The 22386-nt window shown below is 47.4% G+C and overlaps 1 protein-coding gene across 8 annotated transcripts in view; it reads left to right on the top strand.

The window, feature by feature from the left end:
* The window catches only part of LOC119179739 (rab11 family-interacting protein 4A), a 259471-nt gene that overhangs the window by 201231 nt on the left and 35854 nt on the right, over nucleotides 1-22386 (top strand). For 5 of the 8 annotated variants that reach the window (XM_037430859.2, XM_037430858.2, XM_037430861.2 and 2 more), the window contains 4 exons: nucleotides 6183-6310; nucleotides 17293-17397; nucleotides 19020-19136; nucleotides 22046-22075. In XM_037430859.2, the coding sequence (XP_037286756.2) occupies nucleotides 6183-6310; nucleotides 17293-17397; nucleotides 19020-19136; nucleotides 22046-22075 (380 nt within the window). The remainder of the gene's footprint in view (nucleotides 1-6182; nucleotides 6311-17292; nucleotides 17398-19019; nucleotides 19137-22045; nucleotides 22076-22386) is intronic. The other 3 variants (XM_037430860.2, XM_075869784.1, XM_037430863.2) reach the window with 1 other exon arrangement.

The raw sequence follows: 22386 nt of genomic DNA, 5'->3' as shown, positions 1-22386 counted from the left end.
TACATGAATGTCGCACATTTAACACCCAAAAGAAGAATGAATTGAGGGGCATGTTTCTTTAACGGACACAACCCAGAGGCGTGCGTAAGTCAGCTGATTTACCCATAAAAGATTGCGTGCTACTAGACAACAGCTCCCCCCCCCCCCCCCTCTAAAAAAAAGTGTTGAACGATTGCCGCCATAATTACGAGCGATGCTGGATAACATTCTCAGGATTACATATAGAGAAATTCCCAATAATGTCGAAGACACGCCACGTTGGTCATATGGCGCTTGACTGCAGACCCAGAGGTCTCGGGGCCGAGTCCCGGCCGGGGCGGCGGCCGCATTTCCGATGCAGGTGAGTGCTTGAGACCCTTGTATACTTAGATTTAGGCCCACTTTGAAGAACCCCAAGTGATCTAAGTTTCCGGAACCCTCCATTAAATGGCGCCTCTCATGATGAAATCGTGGTTTGCGGACGTTAAAGCGAACACTCATTATCAATGATATGGAAGGGGGAACAGCCGCCGCCGTAGAGTGATTGGTACATCGCAAGAAATCCGAAGGTTCAGGGTTCCCTGTCTAGCCGTGCTCGTCGTAATTCTCTCCAGTATTGCTACATGCATATTGCCAGCTTCTTGAACCGTGCTCGTGGGCGCCGGATGAAGACAAGGAGGATGCTCTGCTTGTGCTCTCGGATGAATTGGTCAGCGCTGCAACCGTTGTTGTGAATAGTTAGCGTAAATCTTGTAAACAGCTAACGGACTACGCACCTCCACCAAATATGTTACGTGAATAATTGACTTAACACATTTGGTGGAGGTGTGGAGTTTTTTCTGTACGGCATAAACTCTACACTTCAGCTAAAGAAACACAATTGCGAGTGATGCCTCGCATGCCCTCCTGGGCTTCATTATCTTTGAACTGCATGGCGTTGTATTCGAGATCCAATGCGCACTTTGCAAGTGATCCCCGGGCGACGAACTATGTGATTGGACTCTTTTCTGGCGCTGTTCGCTCCGCGATTGCCTCGTTTGCGCGATTTCGCAGTGACCTTCTAAGAGTTTCACAAATGGTAACTAAGCGTAAATTATGTACCATTGGGCTACACTGGTTTCCGTATCGCGCCCCGTTCTGCAGCTAAAACATTTCGAATGTTCGTGTGAATGTCTTGCTTAATTCGATGCCAAAGCATGTCTTCATTTGAAGTGAAAGTATGTCTCTGTTAAAAGTCGAAGTATGTTAAGAGTTGAAGGCATGTTGGAGGCCTATATTTTCGGGACGTTTAGTTGTGCGTGTCGTCTTATGGAGGTTGACAAACCGTTTAACCACTTCGTTACCGTGCCTGTTCAAATCGACCACCGGCGATCGACGCTTTGGTTTGTCGATTTTGGCATGTTGAATTTGCTTCTCGTGGACCCAGCACTTTTAGTAGTTGGTCCAGCCACTCAATTTTCAGAATCAATTTGGATTTGCCTGTTTTGGCAACATAGTGATATATCAAAGACGTGTGCACCCAATGTGCTTGTGTTGTTATGCACTAGGCTGGCGAACTTGACAAAAATACGTGCATCTCGTGATTATTCTGCAATAGCATCGAAGGTATACGTAATGAAAAGAACGTTTGCAAGCTAAATATCGAGTAAACGTCAGCTTCGCAGTTATACAGTATTGAGCAGTAATGATTGTCGGAAATTTATGCCAACTATTCAATAAAGAGATGTTGCTGGGAGTCGGGTAAAATATTTTTTCTCAAAAAAATATTTCCGAAGGTCCGCTGCATGTTTAAAGTGTCGACATCACCTCCTCAGCCAGTTTTCAGTAGCTTTTGTTTTGCTCGTAGCGTTACATCAGACACAGGGTCGCATCCAGTGTCACTACTCGCTGCTATGACATCATCTTCACGCGTGCATGGGTGCGCACCAGCGCTGCGAAAGACACTAACTGCTCGAAACTGCCTTGCAACCCCACCTGAACTGAGATGAGGACGAGCTTAGAGTCCGAGGATGACAGAACCCCAGCTTCGTGTCTTGCGGCGACGATGTTCTGCATCAGCCTGAGACATCCGCAGCCGTTCATGTTTTTTTTTTACAGTCTTAAGTTGTCTTCTCTGCCGCAAGTGCGTAGCTATTGCCTGTTGTGCACAGTCTTATAGCTACATTGGTTACGCGCGAGGTGCACACTTCGCTGGGGTGTGATGTGTTAGCGCCGGATGCAGAGCTTCTCCTAACGACAAGGAGGCCACCGGAGCACATCTTGGTCCTGACTACGGAGCAGCGCGAAAGGTTTTAGAAGTTCATGCTGTATCGTTCTTTTTTTAATACGATGGACTAAATGCTCAGAGATATGCTTACATGCATGTACTGGAACACCAATATATGCTAAGTGAGGTGGCTCATTGAAAAAGGTTACGCTACACGAAATAGCGAAGTTGATTGGACATTTGGTTCATAGAAGTATTCACATCACGGGTATGCATCTTTATTTGAACACTTGGAGGCTTTAATCACAAAAAAAAAAACAAATATTCTGGGAAAAAAGTGAGAGGTCACTTGTCTCAAGAAAAACCAAGGCTTCACAGCATGACACGAGCAACGAAGTAGCACCTCAGTTCTGATTTTCTTTGTCTGTGTGAACAGAAACATTTTCTACAACATTTATCAATTTTTATACTGTTCCTGGATCATTTGTCTTCAAAATGTATATTCTGAATTTTCTTTGTTTTGGATATTTTTGCATTTATACTGTTTTTTCTGGCACTGTTTCCCAGCTGGCAATCATAAATTATACTCTGTCCACATTTTTACTTACTTTAAAATATTTTAGGTGCTCTATAGGACATTTTTTTTTGGAAAGAGCACTGCATTTCGCAAAATTTGGTATGCTGCAATGCGTCCTAGAGTATTTTCAAACTGGCAAAAACAGTATTCCCGAGACATGTGAACTATAGCCATTTTCGCGTGGTAACGAAAGAGTTAAGTCGTATAGAAAAGGACGAAACCATGTGTTAGTGCTTAGCCGAAACCTAAAAATGCTTATTTATTTTGCAACGGTTACGTTCCGCTACCTTTGTCACCTCGGTTTACTTCTTCATCTTTTGAAGCTAGCCGTTCAAATATTCGATGCCCGCTTGGTGACATCTGACATTTTAACTTGGTCTCAACATATTTTTATATATTTATTTGTCATACGAGGTTCTAGTCGTTGGTTTGTAACCATGGGACCTCCCCACATGTTTCTCTAGTGTGATTCCTCATTCTATTGCTGATGAAAATTTAGTCATTGATTGGTTGATTGATTGATTGATTAAAAACGAGCTAAGTGTTCCGCCGAGAGGACGAAGCTACGGCCATACAAGTCGTCGATTGTAGGCGCAGGGTCACAGCTGTAACGTTTTATACCCCTGCACCCGTTTGGCCTGTATGCAGAGCACAATTACGTACTGTTCGGCTTGTTATATCTGGATCGCTCATTATGACAAATATGCAAGCGGAGAAATGATAATTCGACAGAAATGGACATTGCATGTGCTGCAGCGAATATATTTCGCATGGATGAGGTCGAGTCACTGTGGTTCAGTTACAGTGTGAAATTATTGAACGTATATGGTGTGGGCATGCCAAAACTTGGGTCGTTCAACGTCGCCATTTATGTGGTGTCCTTGCGACTTCGTATAGGAGCCATTGAGCGAGTAGTGACTCGTGAAGCTGAGCAGCATCTTTTCAGACGCCGGCAATGTCATATATTCTCTAAGTTCACTTGCACATATACCCGCATATTCTTTAAGTTCACTTGCACACATACCCGCTGCTGCTGCATCGCCATCGACTACCTACCACGACGGGAACAACAAAACTAATGATAATGGTGACGATGATATTCATTACGGCTCAAATATGTTTCACTGTTTCACTTGTGCCTGCGCACAAATTGTCATTTTAGTATTTTCTTTTCAGAAATCATACTGCCGCGCTATATTCATGGCCGATCACCCGTGGTGGGTTCAGCCACTTTTCCAGGAACCAACGAACCAAACAATAACAGTGATGGCTATCTAAACAAGAAAAGCAATACTAACAACAAATGTAGTCGCTGCACGGGATGCGCATCATGCTTTGACCCTTCGATATATATATATATACACACACACACTGTACGAATCAACCACCCCGGAGGACGCCCACGAGTCCGCTGGCGCGAAACTGATCGACTAATGCGTGTCGGGCCGCCCCGCGTGTCGAGGTTAACGTATTCCGCTGAGTATGTAGTAGCCTGTGTCTGTCTGTGTGCACCTCTCTCTGTTGAAGCGTGGACGGCTTCGTCCGTCGCGCGCCACTTGCGGCTCCGGCAGCCGTGGCCACTGCAGCCTTGGGACTCGGCTGCACCAGCGAGGAGCGTGATTGGGGTGAGCGAGCAGCGCTCTTCACCGGCCGGCCAGCCTCGGAAATGGAACCGGGGAAACGCGATGTACGACGACCGCTGCTCTGTCGTGTATATATATTTCGCGATGAATACGGAGTCCGGGCGCGGAAGTACGTCCAAGGACGGTGCAACAATGCAGCTTCGGTTATGCAGCACACACCTACATCACCCCCGCCCCACTCGCACACACAACGCACACTCACAGTAGCCGTGTTCGTTTATAGTCTGTGATGTTGACGGAAATATACGAACGCAGCGATGGACATCAACAACAAAACAAAAGAACGTGTGCTACCCTTTTAGGTGGGTCCTGGCTAGGAAAGCGTCGGACTGGTTATGGAGACTCTTTTGAGTCCCGTGAAAGGGCCACGTGGCAAGTGAAGACTGGCAAAAAAAAAAAAAAATCACGGCTCCATCTTCCCTCTCAGAAGGTAGATGTAACATCATGTAAGACGAGGGCTATTCGCGACTCCAAGTGAGCGCTCGCCACCTAGCGGCCGCGCCTGGCAACGTTGCTAACTGGTTTGACCTTGAAATGAGATAGGTTCCCACGTTGTGCGCGTTGAGAAGCGGCTGCATAGTTCCTTTATTTTCGTCATGCCGCACGCGTCACCTCGAAAAAGAAGAAAGCTATGTTCAAGGACAATTCCAGCGTGCCGAAATGCGTGGCATCGTGCTGGAAAGATGGCAACGTATCGTTCTATTCCTTCCCGAAGGATGGCGACGACGCGCGACGGAGAACGGCGCAAATCAGAAACTCGCGCATTGGAAAGAAGGTGACGGATAGTACGGTAGTTTGTTCCAATCAATTTGGTCGCGACGACTTCTCCTCGGTGAGCCTCTACTTAACGTGTGCGCATACTTATCAATATTCGGGCATCTCTAAGCGTGGGGCATGGCTTCGTTTACATATGAGCAAGCGCTTTAGGAAATTTGATGCGTTATACGTTGCGCGGAGGTTTGCTGGGAGCTGCGTAGAGCGGCCTTCCAGCACGCCGCAGCTTCATCTGGGGAAACTTCATTTTCTTGTTTGCGAAATGCGCGCTTTTCGGGCACATCGAAGTAACAGCTGAGACGCTTATTCGCGTGCATCTGTATTTGCAAGTTTCGTGCGTGATTTGTGCGTGAGAAACGTGTGGCACGTTTCAACCTGCTTTCCATACGGCGCGTGACCTTCTAATTAGTTGCTATCGCGTTCATTGCTTCGCCTTTGCGGCAAATCTGTGACTTTTTTTTATTAATTTTTAGTCCATGCCGTTTGTTTAATATGAAAATGCCATGTAAGGCTTGTCTGGAATGTCACAGCATATAACGTATAATTTCGTGTGCTATTATTTTTTCGTCGCACACTCCTATACGCAAGGTCCGCTCTGTATACGGACTGCTTCATATCCTGAGGTACCTTATTTCGTACGTACGAAACACTTTCGCAACATGAGGGCAAACACGCTAAAAGTACTGAAGAGGCGACAGAAGTGTGAGTTTGTGCTGGTATTACTACTGTATACCTGTTCGCACACTGCCGGTGCTGTCTGCTGATCTTGGTTTGTACTGTCTACTGTTGGCTCTGGATAGTTGGTATTGGTTACGAAATAATTCAAGGTAATGAAATAATTAAGTGGAATGTTAATGCATCTCTTTCTGTTATACTGCAAAGTCGTCACTGAAGGGGTGTAATGTACCTAAGTAATGAAATGGTTAAGTCACTTAATGTGTATATAATGTACTGTACCTGACCATGATTGTAACCACGTGCTGTATGGCTTGTTCTCGTGCAGACTCCCCCTTGCGGCGGCGGCGCTGGGGTAGACGAGGCGTACATGAATTCTTCGCAGCGGCCGGACAGCCCGACGGACAGCGCGCTGCCACCCAGCGACCGATGCTCGCCCGTCAACCACAAGGGCGGGTCAGTCTCTCTCGCTCGGTCTTATTTTTTCATTTTTTTTCTCGTATTTTATGAGGTGGTAACGTTGCGGAAATGAGTGATGACGCTAGAGAAACAGACAACAAACTGCCGTTTTTTTTTTCATTTCAAATACTGAGACTATTTGAATGTCTTCCTTGTACAAAAAATCCCCGCAGAGGACTGTGTAGTAGAATTTACGAAAGAAGATAATTTTTTTTTTCGTGGGGCTGATTTTTTTAGTTGACGCAGCCAAATTAATCCAACGTAGAGTTGGGGCAGGGAAATCATCGGGGCATATTAATTGTTCTTTTAGTTTTAGCGTCGGAAATAGACCTTCAACTTTATGCAACATTCACGCCGTCAATGGAACTTACATGACCGCTTCCATGAAGTAACATGTCTTACTAGAACTCGTATACTAAAAACAAAGAAAAAAATCTTAGAGTATATAGGGCATGCCATTAAATGTATTTGTAATGAAATGCGAAGAAATAAAAGTGATTGAAAGGCTAACTTGCCGCTGGCAACAGGAACCGAACCTGCGACCTTCGAATAACACGTCCGTTGCTCTACCAACCGAGCTACTGGGCAGGCCATCCCCCATTCACTATATGAGGTATATATGGGCATTTAAACGTGCGAGTGTTAGTCAGCGCCTTTGCTAGCCATGACAACGAGTGTAGAACACTCTGCTTGCTGACGTCACGAAGCACGTGATCTCTTCACGACTTCGGAGCTGAGCAATAATTCCTTAAGCGCCAGGTGCAAATTTATCTTCTGTATCGTATCTTCGAGTCGTATAAACTGAAACCTTATTATAACAGTCACACCTGCCACAAAAATACTTCTTTATATCCGAATATTCTTAAAAAATATATTTGAAGCACTGCATCTGACAGATATTCATCGCTTCCTTTGTTGTAACCGATAAATCGTTATATTTGGGTTGATTATATCGAGCTTTGAGTGCACAGATTGGTCAGTTTGTCCACGAGTGAAGCGCTTGAAACAGTCCTGAATTATCCAACGCTCGTAGTACGTGCGAGTGACACTGGAATAATTCTGGTAGTTCGGTCGAAGCGACGTTACCGGCTCCGTTGTCCGAGAAACTCTAGAACGCCGCTATTCAAGGGTAGTGGCGACTATAAACACGCAAAACAGTGCAGTGTAAGTGACGCACGTAACCCGACTCGTACGTCACGATGTATATAGTAAGCGTGCGTCGGATGCCATCACGAATCTGTCACGGTATACACAAGCCACGTATCCTTCTCACGCGGGGAGAATACCAAATGCACGACAAGGCTAAAAGTCGACCGAGTCGGTTACCATTAACTGCGGTAGGTTACACGACTGCAACACTGACGCAAAGAAAACACAGCGCTAGCCATAGATGTTTCATGTGGACCCTATGGGTCCCACCATATAGCATTGATGTATATATCGCAAAGCGTCTTTTAACTAGCACTGTATGTCGGTGGGCAAACTTTCTAAATAATAAAAAATAGATCAGTTCTGTTGAGAATAATGTCACTAAAAAGCCAAATTTAGATAACACTGACCGCCAAGATTAATTTCACTCAGTCCCCCTCTGCGGTACAGATATATAGCTACGCAGCTGACACGACGGTGCTGGGTTAAATTCTACGTGTGGCGGTCGCATTTCGATGGCGGTGAAAGGTTATAAAGACCCCTGGACTGTGCGATGGCAGTGCACAGGAAACAGCACCTGATGGTGCAATTTCCGGAGCAATACTGAATGGCCTTCATCGCAGTACTGTGGTTTTGGCATGCGAAGCCGCAGGTATAATTGCTGGATCTGTAATTGGCTTTACACAAACAAAATGTGGACTGCAGACTCGAGATAACTTGGCCAGTTGCCACTGTTCAGTCAGTGCTGCAAAAATACCTGTTAACTTGATATAGCAGGGTCATTTAGCTTGTACCTATGTTTAATGTTACCGTGTTAGCGGAATAAATGGTTTCGTTTACTGTGTCACCGCGGAACGCATGTTTTAGGTAAGTTTTAGCTCCCGTATGTAAGCGTTTACGTACATGACTAAACTTTTACGTACGTAATACAGATACATAAACGCAGGTGTTTACGTTTGCGCAGACCACTAAATAGAGAGTTTTAGTACTGCGGAATGGTGCTACGTACGTATCACAAAAGCGCCTTGCGTTACGTGGCGTCGTTTGCCACTAGTCGGCTTTTAGTACGCCGTAGTACCCGCGTACGTAACGAGCGTGAAGCGTGTAGCGCCATCTGGTAGATCAAAATAAAAGCACGTGTTGTTGAATGTGAGCCAATCCAAGTGTTATAGCCACATTATGGCCACATTTTAAGCCACAGAGCCGGTCGGCGCTTGCCTTCGATGCCACCATTTTGCAAAACGAAGTCTCGCGCTGTCGCGAACTTGTTCGAGAGTGGCGCGATCAGCTCATACGTACGCACGCACGCATCTCATGCGTGCGTGCGTAGCGGCTGCGTACGTAACGCGATACGTGCGCGTTGCAGTCTGCGCATGCGCACTACGCAGAACGTGGCGTCCTTACTTACGCAACGCCGCCACGTACGCAGCGTACGCAGTACTAAAACTCTCTAATGTTTTCAACATCATTCACCATTGCGGCAAAATCATGGGAGATTTCATCGTTTAAAGTATCCCAATGTACGCCAAGAAGTGTAAAAATACCGGCTTACGGTGTGATGGTGTCATTTTGTTACGATTCGTTCAATCAACCATGAACACATTTGCTTTCACCTAGTGTTTTTGAAGGCAAAAACTAAAGAAAAGGCAAGTCATTCATAATTAAGCCGCTGAAAGGCATATACACCAGAAGTGGAGTGCACGACGTTTCTCAAATAATTATTCCGTGATTGCTTGGCTCATATTAGCCCTGCTAGATGGCGCCACATATCTAGCCTGCGAAAGGCTTTTCACGTTTGTGGCTTCTTGCTGAAACAATAAGATGATCGCTCGAACTTGGGCATGTTTTTATTCGGTGACTGGAGTTTTCTCAAAGCTGATATCGCGAGTAGCCACAAACAAATGCGGATTTGTGAGATAGGGGCAGAAACGTAAGGCTGATATGATATGTGGGGTTTAACGTCCCAAAAACACCATATGATTATGAGAGACGCCGTAGTGGAGGGCTCTGGGAATTTCGACCACGTGGGGTTCTTTAACGTGCACCCAAATCTGAGCACACGGGCCTATAACATTTCCGCCTCCATCGGAAATGCAGCCGCCACAGCCGGGATTTGATCCCGCGAACTGCGGGTCAGCAGCCGAGTACCTTAGCCACTAGACCACCGCGGCGGGTCGAAACATAAGGCCTATCCGGTGAGGATCTTACGTTCCGTAAATCTGTTCGTTTCATAAAGGTCCGCACATGCGCAGATTCCTTCCTGTGTCCATGATAACACGGTAACGTAGAGAAGTATACATACAAGCTAAAGACACTATTAATTTCCGATTGTTGTTTGTGTTCCTAATGAATTGTTACACGAGAACTTCTTTAGTACGATGTTTTTGCACAACAATCACATTGACAACAGATAAACCCGAGTACCTGCTGAGCATTACGCGCACGCCCACCAAATTGTCGGCTGTGCTATATATGTATGAGCGGCTGAGCTGTTGCGTTGCTGTGCTCGGAGGTGCCGGTTCGGTTCACGGCTCTTATGTTTTGCTTTAGCAAGTGGCACCTTTGTTTTTTCTAAAGCGTAATCTGCTAATTCAGATCAATTTCTCATCGCGATCAGGGCCAATCCAGATAAGACTTCTTGATCTCGATGATAAGTTAATCGCTGATACGCGCTACTGTATAATCTGGATCAGTTAGGTGCAGACCTCAGCCGATTCCCGTTCACGGAGCTAGATTGCGATATGAAGATTGCAATTGTCTCGACCCTGATCGCGCCTGATTTAGATCGAGCCTAATCCGGATCGACCCTGATCGCGATCGAAAGTGCCCGTGTGACACCGAATTATACAATTGCTATTTGGATATTTTGATTGGATGGGCTAGCCGAGAGGTACGGGACATTTTTGCTTTAGTGAATAAAAGTATGCGGAAGTAGGAAATGCCAAGAACGCCCGTGTGCTTAATACTTCGGTGTAGGTTGAAGCATGTGAAATGGGGAAAATTAATCGGAATTTCTACATTATAGTGCGTACTTCAAGTTTATTATGAATTTCGAAATTTGATTTCAATATTTCGACCCCCTCCACTTTTCCACTAATAACGAAAAGTGAACTTTCGCCAGAAAACTTTCGACTGATGGCTTGGTTTGTTTAGTGATCTCGCTTTCCTGATTAACTAAATTATTAACAACAGCATACGCGACGTTGTCTTTCTTTTTATGTATTCCTTTTGATTTCAAGTGGTACGCAAACCTTTTCTTACTTAAGGAGCACACTGGGGGGTGTCCTTAGTGCTTTCTGACTATAAACGGATATAATATTAAGGGCCAGTTAGCAGGCTTCGACATTCTTTACGCCCCTGAAAGAAGCTCGGCAATTCGTAGACTGTAGACCGCGGCGATCACGATTTCCGAATATTACAGCGCTGCGCGCCACGCAGGGCCTCCATTTTGAAAAAAAAGAATCCTGCGCTCCTTTTCTACGCCTGACCAGTCCTCCTTTCACGCGCAGTGATGCAAAGTCTCCGACCGGCGACTTGAGGTAGCACGCAGCTCGTCGATTGGTCAAAGCCAGCCACAGTGACGGGCTACGCCTTCCCCTCTCAGTGAGGGAGAAGGGTGGCGAGGCCGCGCGAAGTGTTGAAAGCAGCTGAAGTCCATGTTATAACCCCCGTAACTTTCTTAGCATCGCACTTATTCGCAAAGTTCTTGCGGCTGCATGTTCACAAACCGAAAGTGAACATATTTCTCTATATCACATTTTTTAGAAAACATTGCCGAACCACGGCAGCCGATCGCCTCCACCACTTAATGAATGCAGTCGCACTCGTGCTCCTGCAACATGCTCTGAAGGCGGGGTCGTCTGAGTCATGAAGTCGGCCTGGAGTGCTCGCCCATTGGTGCAGGCATTGTGTGCATCCTCCTTTGAAGGAGCAAATGACGCGGACTTCTAAAGCTGTACCCTACTGTAGCAGGTCTCTCAAACTCGCCTGAGCCAGCGCGCTGCAGTCACGCAATTTAATTAAGGGCCAAGACAGGGAAGAAGGCAAAGATAAAATCGGTGAGGGGGGGGGAGTTTGCATAAATTGTCAACTAACATCTTCTTTCGAAATAAAGCCTTTGGCATATTTTATATAGATATCATTTCTGAAGATTTGGCGCGCAGCATTCCAACATATGGATCGTTAACGTTTCTAATGACGCCGATTCTGAAATGGTTTGTTTCAGGGTGAGGTATAGAACACATGATGACCACATGATTGATTGATTGATATGTGGGGTTTAACGTCCCAAAATCACCATAGGATTATGAGAGGCACCACAGTGCAGGGCTCCGGAAATTTCTACCACCTGGGGTTCTTTAACGTGCACCCAAATCTGAGCACACGGGCCTACAACATTTCCGCCTCCATCGGAAATGCAGCCGCCACAGCCGGGATTTGAATCCGTGACCTGCGGGTCAGCAGCCGAGTACCTTGGCCACTAGACCACCGCGGCAGGGCATGACCACATGAGGTGCCCCACAAAAAGAAGTGCTTTGGGCCAGTCATGCCTGTGTAGCTCACGAGCGTACAAACTAAAAAAAATAATAAAAACAATGTGGTACGAAGACAGTCATGCGCGGACCGCGGGCCGTGTGTTGAAGATCTCTACTTATCAATCACTCACGCAGGGGTCGATATGCATTCACTCAAGGGCCTTATTACGCACATGACCACACGGATTTGCTCATATATACGTACAGACTTATGCCATCCACAAATAAATGACGCTTTTATTTCACACCTGTGGAACGAATGCGCCACAGACACGTGAGTCACTTCTAGTCGTGACTCATTACGCCGACCTTTCTGCACGCTTCACTTGCGCACGGCGAATGATATTCTGTTTATGTATTTATCGCGATTCTGCGTTATTTTTCTTCCGCACTGCTGACGTGATGACATGCGTACGTAAATGTAATGCGCGCATTAGTCAGCCTGAATGTCCTCAAAATATTCGTGCGCTTTCATGCTGTTTATACCATGTCATGCTGTGTTATAGATGCTTAAAAATTGCTGGTCCATTGTAGTTAATGTGAAATGCGTGAACATGAAAATTGAGATGCTGGAAACGCAGTTAGATTGCGTGTACACTAGAGAGCGCTCTCTTCTCTGATTTGTTCTGCAGTTTTCGTTTTGGGTCAACGGCGTGCGAATCGCGCAGGTGACCCGTTCGAAATGGGAGCGCCAGGTCACCATCGCCGTCCTAGTGATGCAGTTGAAATAAATAAAAACAGGAAGCATACTCCAGAAAGATGAACGCTGTGCGCGTGCGCGCGTATTTGTTTGTGTGCTTGTTTGTTAGTTTGTGCGTGTATGTTTGCTTGCTTTGAATCTAACCGGTGTTTTGTAAGACTATAGTATTAGCGAGACGGTGGCTGAAAGTTACTATGTCAACAAAGAATCTGAGTCAGAATGCGCGTGGTTGCTTTTGCTCATTACGCAATTAAGTGCCTCGCCCATTCGCGTAAGACAACTCCCATTTTCTTCTAGATTTTCTTGGGTTTTCCGGCGTTCGATGAGGCATCTAGATAACATTTTTCTTAAAATGATTACTGTGATGATAGTGTGGTTGCTACTCTAGGTGTGGGATGTCGCTGTGCAATGCACAATGCTTACAGTCACGCATACACATAAGAACAACAGTTAATTCGCGAAGTTGCTTCAAGGCGCGTAGTCCTCAATAAAGAGCGCTTTTGTGCTGCGCATCGATGGAGACTATCCCGTCACCGCCTGAGGTGACCTTTACTGACCCCCCCTACGGGAACCTTTATGGATAAACCTAGGGCATTTGGCGCTCTTTCTTCGATCTTGTCCTACGCGGTCTTCGCATTTGCAGAGCCTGCTGCCAGCTGTCCTACTGTACACGTCGTTCGTTGGCATTCTCTCGCGCGCAGCGGGATAATCTGGCCCGCTGTATAGTGCGGCACGTGCTATATGGACGGTCGTTATTGAGTTGGCATCGGTACGTGTTTGTCCAGACTTTCTTTCCCTCATCCATGTGGGCCACGTGACGCGCGGTGCAGTGGCCTCATGCCAAAAAGCCGCCGTTCGTTCGAGAAGAGTGTGATCGACGATTGCGTGTCTGTAGTGTAATTGATCACCCGCACCTTGTTCCCCTGACCTTTATCAACCTGTATGCAGTAAAACCTCGGTGATACGAATCTCGCAGGATAAATAAAAATGTTCGCGTAATCCGTAATTGGATAATATCCCTCTCGAAAAAGTGTTAACAGCGCATAGAACAATTAGGAAAGGAGGAGACAACGGAGGAAAAAAGCGCTGTGCTTCGCCAGATAATACAAGAAAATATGCGGCACCTACACCAGAAAACATAGAAAATCGGTATGCGACAACAGAAAAGCCGTCTGTTTTCATTTATTGTTTATTCGGGCCACAGCAACATCCTGCACGGCTCTTAATTATTGCCAGTAAAGTTTCTGGGCGTCGACCATCATATTTGTCCCCGTAAAAAATGGCAGATTCCACGTACAGTGGGAATCGATGATATGCGAAGCAAGAATAAGGAAGGTTGATATGTCACTTTACAATCACCACAACGTTACGAGGTGGAGGTAAATTATGCCGTACACGACTTACGTGCCATTATTATTATGTTTGGATGTGTCGTTTACCTTCGCCATCTACCCACGTCACGTGATACTAAATTTAGTATATGTGGAGCTAGCGAAGTGACCACGAGAAGCTATGAGCGTGGTACGTTGTCATATTTTTACATGACACGTGTGTCAGGATTATCATGTTTGCACCAATCATATACTTTCGTCATCCATTGATGTCACGTAACACAAAATTTGGTATACGTGGAGCTAGCAAAACAGCCGCGAGCGCATCATGAAGGGCCCAGTATGCTCTAACGTAACTTTGACGAGCGCGCACGCTGGGCACAGCGACGCTATACGTTAGAAAAAAAATTGCCCGCAGCTTCCCTCGGGGGAACACTGAGGAGGATGCGGAGCATATAATTGGTTAACGGGGTGTTAAAGTGCGACTTACTTGGGTCGATGGCTAAATTGGTTAACGTGGTTGTGAAATGGGGTGTTAAATTGCGACTTACTTGGGTCGATGGCTAAATTGGTTAACGTGGTTGCAGGAGGGGGTGTTAAATGAGTGAACACGTACACACGTATGCGAAAGGGCGGCGCTGGTCGAAGGGACGTCGATCATTGTGTTTGTGGATTCGTTGGAATTCATTTCACCGCGGCCTTGGACGTCGACGCGCCTTACAAACCAACCGACGAGCGGCAACTGAGCGAGCGAGCGCCGACCTTGAGTATATATACAGCGTGACGGCGCATGCACTGTCAGCTGTCGAATGTTCGAGAAGGAGGAGAAGCGCAACGGCGCATGCGCGCGCGTCAGCTGCCGATGTTCTCGAAGCGCGACGGCGCATGCGCGCGCGTCAGCTGCCGATGTTCTCGAAGCGTGACGGCGCATGCGCGCTACATTATACAGCTAGCGAATGTTCGTGAAGAGGAGAAGCGCACGCGGTGTGTAGAGGAGAAAGGGTGCACAGATGGTGGAGGAGTGAAGCGCGCGCGGTGTGTAGAGGAGGAAGAGATGCACAGATGATGGAAGAAGGAGGAGGAAGCTTGCGGACGGCGCCGCACTAAAAGCCTCGAGTATTAGATGCTTCGCATCTAAAACGTGAGAATTCTATAGTCTGACGCCAGGCGCGACCGGCACGACCAGCGTCCGTCGGCGCGGCCCGACGCCAACCGGCGCGAAATGTGACATGCTGCATTGCACACCCACTACGTTACCCAGACAGCGGTGCGTCTGCCTTTTTTCGTGACGGAGGAACGCTGGACGCGCTGAAACGCGCATGCGTCAAAGCAACGCAGCGCGGCGCGCGCCTGTGAGTACGGCGCCTGGCGTGGCAACGCCGGCGTCACGCGACGAAATGAAGCCGGCTCCCTCGCACAGTTTGCTGTTCAACCAGATGCATCTACAGCGTTCAAAACAGCGATAGAGCAAAATATCAGGTGTATATGCGCATTGAACACTTGGAGAAAGAGCTAGGAATTTCTATCCGCCAGTCGGAGGCGTCACCGAACCGCCATAAAGTGCTTGCTTTTCACTCGCCAGAACGACGGCGAAATCAGCAGTAGACGCAACATCTCCGCACTCTACAAGAAAGACCCCGGTCGACGCGTTGTGAATTACCACAGACGTAAAGGACTTCAGTTTTGCTGATTTCCTGAGCTTTCGCGAAGCAGAACGGTGAGAGCGTTGGATACGTGTGGTCGCGAACGTGTTGGGTGAGCGAATTACTCGCGTTCTCCACAGCTGGTTGCACGAGAAAGCAAGATAATGTATATGGGTGATATGATAGTGCGCCCGATCGTTACCACTGAGAATCGTGGTAACTTTTATTATGAAGCTTAATGGAGCTTCTGACCGCGGTGCATATGGGTGATATGATAGTGCGCCCGATCGTTACCACTGAGAATCGTGGTAACTTTTATTATGAAGCTTAATGGAGCTTCTGACCGCGGTGCGCGCCGTGAAACAGAGAGTTGACGTGCGCGATAAACATCGCGCAAGCCGGGACCACCGATAATGGGAAGTTGTCACCACCGCACGGCATTACGCACGTATGGATTTGGAGGCTCCAAGTTGCGGCTTTAATTAAGAAATGCGAACACGCACGTCACACAGAATGATCGCCACCACGATCAAGTTTTTCTTGCCGTTGGTCTCCGCGATTGTCAGAGCTATCTCGGAGGCCTCGGTTTTGTCTTTCGTTGTTCATTGAGGAAGTGGACGCGCATGTATCCTTAATTGCAGTATACACAAACGGATGACAACCGTCAACTTAACAAGTTCAATGCACAGGTAGCGAGAGATCGATAGAGAATGCAACTGCAAAGACGAAAATCGTCAGGGCCATTCGTGCTGGATAAAGCGAGCTTCGTGGCACTGATCGTAAGATAGATTGCTCGTGTATATGTGCTTCATCGGTTTCGCATCATGTGTATGCCCAAGTTTAATGCATTTAAGCGTTAAAAACGCACGTCGGAGTGCTTGCCTTAAACTCGATTTCATGCGATGCGCGCTTGCGCTTATTGCAGCACACCGAAGTAACTGAAACATCTTTTGCGTTGTACCCGTATAGTTCGCTTTGATGAGCTTCCTACTTCTCTGAAGCGAGGTTGAATTGACGGAAGAAGCTTGCCAGGCCCTTGATTTTTCATGAAACCGCGCCTCACGGTGACGAAACAAGAGGGCCTATACACGTTCGCTTGCGGACCGCTTCTCTTTGCACTACCCGTTTGTGGCCGGCGCGTCGATAGGTGCGCTGGTGGCGGAATTTTTTGCAGCGCCACCTGGGCAGAGTCTGCCGTGGATGAGCCACGCGCCGCTGATGGCTCATTCTGAAAAATGGGCGGCGCAGTGGAAATGCCTGCGCTTGGGCACCCGCCTCCGCGCAGGCAGCTCCGCGGTTCAAACCACGTTGTAGCGTACGTCTGTATCAAACGTCGCGGCGTAAAAAACTGCTTGTGTCAGGACCACAGAAAAGTTTGTATTACCCAGAAGTTTGTACGAGTCGGAATCGAATCATGGATGTTCTACTCTATTAACGTCTTTCGTAACAGGAATGGGTATAGATTTCGCTGAGTCCTTCCGCGCTCATATATCCGATTTCTAGTAATTTTGGTGCAAATTTCGAATCGAGATATGCCATTGGCGTGCACCAATTTTTTCATTGCATTTACCTAATCGGTGAACTAATAATTGTGAATAAATATCTTATTTTGTGTACGCAGTGGGAGCAGCGGTAGTCCCAGTTACAGCGACGCCGAGGAGACCTTCGAGTGCGACGTCGAAGAGGAGGACTACGGCGTCATGGACGTCGGCAAGACGCCGCTCAGGTAATGACACGTCTTCTTCATGACGAGATGTATACGTATCGTCGGGCTTGCAACTGACGAGGGTTTCGAAAGAGATGTCGTGCTTGGGACCGTGGTGTATACTATGCTTCGTTCTGCATAGCGGGTGCAGTAAACAACTTGGAATGTAATTTTCATGTGATGCGCAGTGTGAATGCTGCTAATTCGTATATAGTGTGTGCGTGAAGTTGTATACTGCAATGCGTAGGAAAATGTATATATATGTACAGAGGGCTCAACTGCTGTTGAATGGAACACCGGAGTGCGTGTCGTCTGCTGTGGCTGCGGCAACTAATTTCGCGCAGTAGCAGTTAGCGCTGTGCATGGGTGGCTTAAGTCGCAAAATCTTAAAAATAGTCGATCGTTTTCTCTCGGGCTAGAAGGAAGATGACGGGATTGATCTATAATCAGATAAATGTCACCTGACACATCAGCCGGATGGGCATCTTTCGTTCGCCTTCTCGTTATAGATTAAGGATTGCCCGCATGGAGAAAGTTTTCTGGTGGCGTAAGTTAAAGGCGCTTGCAAATGCTTTGTTGAGCTTACGCACTGCAGCTGCTCAAATTTGCATTATTGCACGTAACTTCACAAGGAAAAATTTTTTTTGAAATGTAGTTATGCTGGAAAAAGACGTCTGAAAAGAAGTCGTGCTTCTTTAACCACCAGAAGTATCAGTGAGGTAGTATTTTACGTAATCTAATTGCTTTTGAACTTTGCCACAGCTTTCTATCTGAACGTGGCCATGAATCCTGCGGATGAATTTCAAAGCGTGGGGACGGCTGGTTTCTCGACAAGCTGAAGCGCGGCCGGAATCGTAGCAGACGACAAACGAGCGCTGCCCACAGCGCTCCTGCGCGAAACCAGTTGCCGCAGCCGGCCGGTGGCGGCGCCGGGCAGACGACACGTGCTCCGGTCTTGCCTTTAACAGTGGACCCCTCTGTACATTGATATATAAACCCGCTATGATGCGAAACCCGTCATTAAGGTTCGGTGACTTCGCGGTGATCATGACGTGTACTAGCTACCTCTTCATAGCGCAGCAGAATTTCTGGCTGTGCGACGTCCTCTCCGTAACTGATCTGTGTCAAATAATATTCGCACTAAGGACGGGCGCACTGTGACTAGAGAATTGTCTGCTTCACCATCGTCCATGCACCGATCACATGCTTTATATGCTGAGACAGAGAAAAATGACAGGAAGGTGGTCGCAGTCCAATATAGACAAGAGAAGAGAGTTATATGCCTGGACTTGATTGGAAACCAACTTTATCGTGTCCTGCGGAATGCGACTGGGTCGCGTACCCGGCTCATCATTCCCTCGGAGGAACCGGCAAGATCGAGCCTGTCGGCCCCCTCGCGGGCCCGCTGGACTAGACGCCTGTTCCATTTTTTTTTCTTTCACTGGGGCTTCTGGGGTTCCTCAAAACCTATACCCGAATAGTGCCGGTCAGCTCGCATATCCCAGATTGGCACTGCCAATCATCCCAGCCAGTCGGTCCGAGTCACCGCGCGCATATACGCATTATCCGTATGCAATTCGCCTTTGCGTGTGTGTATTTGTGTATCTCTTGGGGAGCCCATTGTTGCTCTCTCACCTTCGCAGCTCGGACAGCTTCCGTAGCACGAGCAGCAGCGGCGGAAGTACCGGAGGAAGCGGAAGTGGACGCCGACACCTACCCCAGCGGAACTCGTGGCTCAGGACCAGCCTGCGTCGATCGGGGTCAGTGTATGGGATATTCGCCCCATCGCCTGCATGCTTGTCTACTGTGTATACGCTCTCTCGATGATTGCTCGTGCGCGACCAGCGATTGCGTGCCACCGTGTGTATGGCTTAGTGTGCGGATGAATTTTCGGAGACCTGCGCCATGGATTGCCAGCGGGTGGTGTCCGTCGAAGGATGTCGCTACGATACGCAGCGCTACTCTGGAGCGGCGAGTGAGAAAAATGCAGTGTGCGCCTGTAAAAATCTACAGGGTGGCCCACTTAAGGGACACTGTGAGAAGAACAAAATCGTTAACCGCCCCTATTTGCACCGCCCTTCCGCCACCTTGCGAATTCTCGCAGAACCCATTCGCACAGGAAAGTATCTAGTAAAAGAAAAAAAAAAGATGGTCTCGCTTGTATTAGTGGCTTACTGCCTCCCACTTCTCAATAAAAGAATCCTGCGACACGGCAATCAAGCCGTGTCGCTAGTTATCAAACTGTGGAACAACGCACCGTTATCGTTGTGCGAGTGGTAACGCCAAAAAACAAGACTGTTGTAATAATATTTTCTCGGAGAAAGCACTCGGTTCTCAGACAAAAGCGACACATGACGGCTGTTTTGCGATCGCAAGTGACGCTTCATCACGCGAAAGTGATGACATTGGCCGGTAGTTTTTAATTGGTTTCACGTGACAAGTCGTACGTAATGTTCACGTGGTCCGAGATAGGTGACGCTGTTGAGCGCTAAAAGTTATGAAAGCAATGTATACACTCAAGTTATGCATCTTGTTCGGCGAGTTGGTTAGTTAATTTTTAAGACATAATTAAGCTACACGATGAACACAACGCGGTAGACACCTAGAGCTTTTTGTGTGCTTGTTCTACGTGTCTAACGTGTTTTCTTCGCGCAGTTTGAATCTATTTTCAATATCTTTAAACTCTATTAGATGCAAAATGATTTTTGTTTTAGATGTGAGAATGATAACAATGGAGAAACGCCGCTAGGAGCATCGTTCAACGGCGACTACGAGATGAATCGTCCGGTTCGTCCTTGTAAGAGATGCGTGGCGATTGGAACCGGCTTTTCGCGTCAGCTGGAGAGGGATATGCGATAGGGAACGTTTTTTATCGTCGTGTGTTGGGGGTTTCGAAGTTCGAAGGCTAATAACCTCCGTTGCCGTGCGCCTATTTCGACAATTCTTTTTGCGTTCATATCAGTATTCGTCACAGCACGCACTCCAGCGCTGCAGGGCCCGTTTAAGCGTATGCGCACACAGACAACACTACCGCCTCGAGTAGATGCTCGTTGACGCCGAAAAGGCGCACAAAGATAAAAAAAAATTGTTGATGCCTGCTTGAAGTTACCGCGCCGGCTCGCCTAGACATGAATGCTATTGACGGCTGCTTGTTTCGTACAAGTGGGTTGTGTTGAGTTCCGAGGTAACCAGAGATTTAGCATAGCAAGTTTCGTGAACCCTTACTGAGGCAACGTGAATGCATACTACGAGTAGCATTTCGTGCTACTAATCAACACTGGCGTACCCGTGTTGGTATTTTGGTGCGAAATTAATTGAAGCTGTGACCTCTGTTCTCACCTCATATTGCCGGGTGTCACTGCGGTGGAATCGAACCAAGCACCTGCCGCTTTCGAGGCTAACGCTCCGACGGCTTTGCCGCTGCTACGACTTTAAGCAGTGCAACTTTTTCACTATCTCAGAAATAGGTTCACACCGACAATGACACTGAAAAGCCGCCTATTTGACGGTCGCGTTGGATACCATTACGGAAATCGGTGTTCCGAGCCAACAAATCTTCGCGTTCAGGCGTACAGCCGTGGCCAGAGATCAACCTTGCCTCAGAAAGCTCCAAGGTCTTCAGTCCTATAAGACGGCCGCGCCACTTAGCAGTTGTCCATTCAACCATGCAGGTATATATAGGATGCAGGGACGCAACAGCGAGCAGCACTGCGGGGCTCCCTTCTCATTGTCTCATTGTTTTTTGAACGCAACGAGTGAGATAGTGGCCTCGTGTGTCGTCTTTGCTCGTTGTTTCATTGAAAGTCGGTGAGGGGCGTGAGTAGCGGGACCGCCCAGCGGTGGCCATTTTATTCGGCGGCCGTGGACTCGCTTCGCCGTGCGTCTCAAGGGCATCGCGAGCGCCGCAGAGAATTTTCATTGAATGCAGCGTATTCTTTGCCCCTCCCAGTTTCATTGTGTAACGGGGTGTGATGTACTATTTTCGACCGAACTATGAAAAATACGAAAATCGAGAGAAATGTAAAGAAATAAAACATGGGAATATCAAGTAAGGATTAAAGAAACGTGTACGCGAGGAGCAGAAATAAAAATCGAAAGAGCAGTTGAAGAGAGCTGACCCTTATTTCTGGTGCGACTGTGGAAGAAAATACGACACAGTTTCAGGAAATAAAAAGTAAACAATGGGCTCTTCTGGAAACGCGTACCGTCGGGCTTGCAGCATGATTTTGTACGAGCAAGAACGTTGGACTCGCGCTAGGCGAACTTACCGCGTGCATTCGTGTGCATGTTGGGTGTAATAGTAGGGTGGGCTGGGAGAGCAGACAGCTGGAATATACACTTGCCGCCCTTCCCTATGCTGTACCAACGATAAATATTATTCTAATACACTATACTCTTGTACTAGCATAAATATTAATTGATTACGCCACAGTATACACAATTGGGTGTCCTATATGCGAGAAGCTTAGAAGATGGCACGGGGGGCGCTTCAAATCTAGCGCTCTTCCGACCCTTTCGCTTCCGAAGCCTCTCGGTGTTTTTCTGCTTGTGTGTCTCTTGCGCTTTCTTTGTTTTTCTCTAGCAGTTGTTGCCTGCCGCATGTGTGTTTCTCTGTGACTGGCCTGCATGTAAACCTGTGCGTGTCCTTTCTGCTGCCCCCTTGTTCCAGGTCTGGTCGCAAGTCAAGTCCCGTCCAGAGGTACGCTTCGTTGCTTCTTTTTCTACTACATGTTAACGCTCAGCCCTTTCAGCGGCGCAGTGTTCTCTGATATAATATTCCCGCTTTACTTCCTTCGTTCCTAATACCAGCGACAAAAACATGTTTCTGAAGCAAAACTGCGATTCGGCCTAGTTGGAATCTATCCATCCTGAAAATGTATGCGCAGGCGAACAAGGACAAAGAAAGGAATACAAACTGGCGCAATCTAACAACTGATTTATTAATCGAAAAACATTGACTCTTTTTAACCCTCGGAACAGCGCTCCCTGGTGACCTAAAAAAACACACAC

This window comes from Rhipicephalus microplus, chromosome 7, assembly GCF_043290135.1.
Source record: "Rhipicephalus microplus isolate Deutch F79 chromosome 7, USDA_Rmic, whole genome shotgun sequence".
NCBI classification, from domain to species: Eukaryota; Metazoa; Arthropoda; class Arachnida; order Ixodida; family Ixodidae; genus Rhipicephalus; species Rhipicephalus microplus.
This window is presented reverse-complemented; position numbering and strand designations above follow the sequence as displayed.